Genomic DNA, 5,180 nt, shown 5'->3' with positions numbered 1-5,180 from the left:
GGCATGGTGTCAGTTCTCCACCACCCTTAGGCCATGTGGCACAGTATGGGTGAGCATTGTGAGACAAACGTCGCAGGCGTCTTCCTTTAAAATGAGTCTTACAAGTACAGTGTCAAACATCACGGGTGTGCCGACATTGCGCTACAACTCATTTGTCAGAGGTTAGTATATGCACTCACTATTTGGTACAGAGTCTGTAAATGACATGACATGGACACGGGAGGGTTCAAGTCCCTATGAGAACCAGAATGGATGGATGTTCGAGATATCCCAATGAGATGAACGACACATGGGTTAGTTCTGTAAACATGTTTGAGCAAGCCAAGAGGGTCGAGTTGTCCCAAGATATGGGATGACATCACAATGCATGGGCCATGTTATAGGGAACCAAGATGATGACTGAAATGCGAGGTTGCACATGAGAGATATTGGCTTAGAGTAGAGGCAAGGTCGAGCCGTATGACTTGACCTAGTGTAAGGGCAAGTCAACACAAACGATTGTACATGCACGCACAGATGGCCTTTGTAGCCGAACAAGCTTGGATTCCGCACGAGTTGTGTTAGGTTGGCAAAGGAGAGGCTCTCAAAGCCACGAAGATGATCAAAGAAAGTGAATAGGGCATAAATTCTCCTTAAGGCTTGTCATGAGCATGTCAAGATCATAATGTTGCACGGTCGAAAATCACGACCAGGACACATAGTACTTCTCTACACACGGATCAAGCATGTGTACATGAACTAACTAGATAGATTCCTTAACGTACCCCCTAGGCCTAATGATGGGCTAGCATGCTCACAATGTCGAAACTAATGGAAAAGAAAGGAACGTATAATAATTTGTTGGAGAAGTAATTCATAATCACATTACATACTACATGTATGAGATCCCACATTAAAAATGTAGTTCAATGAGATAAACACATAATACTAGTTTCATACCTATCATGACATAAATTTCTTATGAGACGTACATATATATTCATGGTATTTCATTCATGTTTTTAATACATAGTACATGATGGTATCTCACATGGTACAAACATAATCATATTAACATAACAATCATAATCGAATACCATTTAGAAACATAATCTATAAAATTTGGCAATAATGTTCTTTAAGAAATTCTTTATTTCTGCACATTCTTCCTCAAAACAGAAGTTCATAAGCTCCACCTGCACTTTGAAGAAAACAATCCACCATCACTTCTAAATCTATCTTCCAATATTCCATGTTAAATCTACCTATGACCATGGCACATGGGTTTTATTTATTTTCTTAGATTTAAGCTAGAATAGAATGTTTTTAATTTAAACGTTTAATTATTTTATTTAGTCTTTTGTTGTGTCGTTTTTAGAGGTGTTTGCAAAACACGTAAGTCCATGGTTATATTTTAAGATAGAGGTGATCTTTTATGAAAATTTAAATGAAGTATTTCTGCATTCAACGTTTATGATATGTATACAGTTACGATCTTAAATTAAGTAAAAAAATTTAAGTCGTTACACATGCTATAATTTACCTCATTCAACAGTGAGAGATGCTCCATTATCTTCCGATGTAAAACTAAGGATCATTTTGCTCGCCTTTACTACCCTGATACATTCATCAACATCTATGCACTTATACATAGAACACAATAATTTTTCAAGAACAAGAAGCAGTGAAGAACTGATATGTTACCATTGTTGAGGATTTTGGTAGTCAGATGCTGAATCGCCAAAGCTAATAACAAGCATGTCTGTGTTCACAAGACCAGGATCAAGTGCTATAATAGCCATTCCTTTAGGCAGCTCCAAAGCTATGGATTTGGTCAAGCCCTCAATTGCCCATTTAGAGGCACAATACGGAGAAAACTGTTGGGATATGGCTCACAGTCCAAATATGTCAAAACAAATAAAAAAAAAAAGCACAAAGAACAACTTAATAGAAACTTTTGGAACAAAGAAACCTTAAACACTTAGCTTTTTAATTCTCTTTGTTGCGATAAAAAGAGCATACACCTCATTACAGCGGTGAAGACAATAACTAGCTTTCTAGACTTTCTCCTCAAGTTAAGAATCTTCCTAATTGAAGCACAAAACTTGTCCACAAACATTCAACTACTACCAATTCCCCCATAGTTGCTCCCTAAGTTAATAACTTATTGTACTAAATCTATTGACAATTCTGTTAAGGTTACTCCATAAGTTAGTAACTTGTTCTACTAAGTCTACTAAAAATTCTCCTAATGTTACTTTATAAGTTCATAACTTGTTCTACTTAATCTACTAAGAATTCTCCTAAAGTTTCCGTATAAGTTAGTAACTTGTTCTACTCAGTCTATTAATAATTCTCCTAAAGTTACTTTATGAGTTAGTAACTTGTTCTACTAAGTCTACTAATAATTCTCCTAAATTTACTTTATGAGTTAGTAACTTATTATACTAAGTCTACTAACCATTCTCCTAAATTTACTTGTTTTACTAAGTCTACTAATAATTCTCCTAAATTTACGGTATAAGTTAATAACTTGTTCTACTAAGTCTACCAATAGTTTAAGTTAGTAACTTGTTCTACTAAGTCTACTAACAATTTTCTTAAAAGTTACTATATAAGTTAGTAACGTGTTCTACTAAGTCTACCAATAATTCTCCTAAACTTACTGTATAAGTTAGTAACTTGTTCTACTAAGTATACGAACCATTCTCCTAAAGTTACTTTATATGTTAGTAACTTGTTGTACTAAGTCTACTTAGTTACTAGCAATTCTCCTAAAATTACTATATAAATTAGTAACTTATTCTTTTAAGTCTATTGACAATCCTCCTAAAGTTACAATAAAAATTAGTAACTTGGTCTACTCAGTCCACTAACAATTCTCTAATAACTTGTTCTTAATAATTCTCAGTTATAACTTGTTTTACTAAGTTAACCATTTTCCTAAAGTTATGGTATGAGTTAATAACTTGTTCTACTGGCTCAAATTTATTAGCTTCAAACCCATTTTATACTTGTCAAAAAGCTACAAATTTTGGGTACCTACCATGGGAGCACCATTTCTTCCCCACATCGAAGAGAAGTTAACAATAATTCCTTTTCCTCCTTGGGTCATCAGAGGAATGAAATGCCGAAGAACATTGGCTGTCCCTTTTACATTCATATCAATCACAGAATCAAACACATCTTCAGGAATCTCCCAAAACTTGGAGTTTTCATTAATCACAGCTGCGTTGTTTACTGAAACAAGAATAGATTTGTACTTAAATATGGGAATGAACTATCAAAGTCCCTTTGAAAATGAAGAACATGGAATACCAAGGATATCAGGAAGGAGATCTCTCTCCAAGACAGCCTTAAATAGCTCCTCAACGCTACCATTTGAGGCCTACAAAAAGAGTCCAATTTTGAAGGTGAAATAAACCGTGGTTTATGGAAACAAATGAAAAGGAAAAGGAAAAGGAAACCAACCACGTCGGTGATTTGGAGTAAGTGGGTGTGAGAAGAGGAAGGGGAGAGTGCGGCGAGTTCCTTTTGAAGAGAGTGGAGGGCATTGGGAGTACGAGCGCAGCCAATGATAGTGTGGCCCCGCTTTGCCAATGATAGCGCTAAGGCTCGCCCTAACCCTCTGCTCACCCCTGTGATCAGAATTGTGAGGGGTTGAAATTCGTCGCCTTTGTCCATATTTGTTCCTCCGAGATGGTGAAGCGATCCGATTTTTTGATCTGAAAATATGAGATTTGGAAGTGTTTTGTTGTTATTGATAAGGTTGTGAGATGTTGGGGTTAGAGGCTGTGTTATGACCACGTAGACAGACAATTTTTTTTTTTTTTTTTAAGGGTACTTCTCTCTTTTACATGCAATTCGCACGTATACATGAACCTACTAGATGGGTTTATTAACGTACCTCTAGTATTGACTATGGGGTAATGTTGGTTTATAGTATTTCTCTACCTATGTTTATGATTTGTGGAACCTAGTTTTCATGAGAGTTGCATGAACTTTTTTTTTATTTTTTTTTTTTGTAGGGTATTTCTCTACCCATGGCTCATGACTAGTAGGACATAAACTTCATGATAATCTTTTATATATGGTTCATGCACGTGCACATAAACTCACTAGTTGGTGTTAAGGATAGTTGACCGTTCATTATAGATATTTGCCTTACATTACGGGTTACCATATTTGCCCTTTTATTAAATGCAAATATATTGTATTCATTTATTATTCTTTCTTTTTATCGCTATTTCCTTATTATTTGTAATTTACCTTATTTCTGTATTCTGATTATAAATAAGAGAACTCTCACCACCATTTGGGTGTGGTGGATTAATCAAACATTCACATGGTATCAGAGCCCTTTCGGTTTAACGACTCTGATCCTTTCTTCTCTATGGCTTCTGAATCTTGTTATCATCTTCTTCCTTTCAATACTCTAATTCATATGATCACCATCAAACTTTCTTCCTCCAATTATCTTCTTTGAAAAAGCCAACTTCTCCCTCTCCTTGAGAGTCAAGACATGTTGGGCTATGTCGATGGAACTATGGTTCCACCACCTCGCTTTGAACCAGAAACCTCCTCAACATTCAACCCCAAATATTTGGCATGGAGAGCAGCCGATCAACGACTTCTCTATCTCCTACTCTCCTCTCTCACTGAGGAAGCTATGGCTGTTGTCGTTGGTCTCTCTACTGCACGTGATGTTTGGCTTGCGTTGGAAACTACGTTCAACCATCAGTCAAAAGCTCGTGAATTGAGACTCAAGGATGACTTGCAGTTGATGAAACATGGCACAAAACCTGTTGCTGAGTATGCCCGTGCCTTCAAAAAAATTTGTGACCAACTTCATGCCATTGGCAGACCCGTCGAGGACATTGATAAAGTGCACTGGTTCCTTCGTGGACTCGGCACCGAATTTTCAGTTTTTTCTACTGCTCAGATGGCTCTCACCCCTATCCCCTGTTTTGCAGATCTAGTCTCTAAAACTGAAAGTTTTGAGTTGTTCCAACGCTCCCTTGAGTCCTCTGACTCCACTCCTACAGCATTCACAGCCACTAATCGTGGTCGCACCCATGGAAGTCACCCTGCTTCCTTTACCAACCAGCGAGGTCGTTCTTATTCTCACAAAAACAACTCTTCTAATCGAGGACGAACCCACTCAAGTCAGGGTCGTCGACCACCTCATTGCCAAATATGCC

At 37.1% G+C, this 5,180-nt stretch overlaps 1 protein-coding gene across 1 annotated transcript; it reads right to left on the bottom strand.

The window, feature by feature from the left end:
• Window positions 1-917: 917 nt before the first annotated feature.
• On the bottom strand, window positions 918-3,734 carry LOC111473627 (NADPH-dependent pterin aldehyde reductase-like). The gene is made up of 6 exons (XM_023119093.1): window positions 3,451-3,734; window positions 3,298-3,367; window positions 3,026-3,219; window positions 1,684-1,856; window positions 1,523-1,596; window positions 918-1,175 (listed from the first exon to the last, which is right to left on the bottom strand). The coding sequence occupies exons 1-5, from the start codon at window positions 3,661-3,663 to the stop codon at window positions 1,524-1,526; spliced, it is 723 nt and encodes a 240-aa protein (XP_022974861.1). The 5' UTR covers window positions 3,664-3,734; the 3' UTR covers window positions 918-1,175; window position 1,523.
• Window positions 3,735-5,180: the final 1,446 nt, after the last annotated feature.

Source organism: Cucurbita maxima, unplaced genomic scaffold (assembly GCF_002738345.1).
Source record: "Cucurbita maxima cultivar Rimu unplaced genomic scaffold, Cmax_1.0 Cma_Scf00134, whole genome shotgun sequence".
Lineage (NCBI taxonomy): Eukaryota > Viridiplantae > Streptophyta > Magnoliopsida > Cucurbitales > Cucurbitaceae > Cucurbita > Cucurbita maxima.
The sequence above is the reverse complement of the archived record's forward strand: the minus strand, read 5'-3'. Positions and strand labels throughout refer to the sequence as shown.

Excerpts from the sequence above, each read along its gene's own strand:
- LOC111473627 (XM_023119093.1), bottom strand. The coding sequence starts at position 3,663 with ATGGACAAAGGCGACGAATTTCAACCCCTCACAATTCTGATCACAGGG. Across the intron at positions 1,857-3,025 it reads GAAGAAATGGTGCTCCCATG|TTTTCTCCGTATTGTGCCTC; the intron begins GTAGGTACCCAA and ends ATATCCCAACAG. Across the intron at positions 1,597-1,683 it reads TACCAAAATCCTCAACAATG|GGTAGTAAAGGCGAGCAAAA; the intron begins GTAACATATCAG and ends TGAATGTATCAG.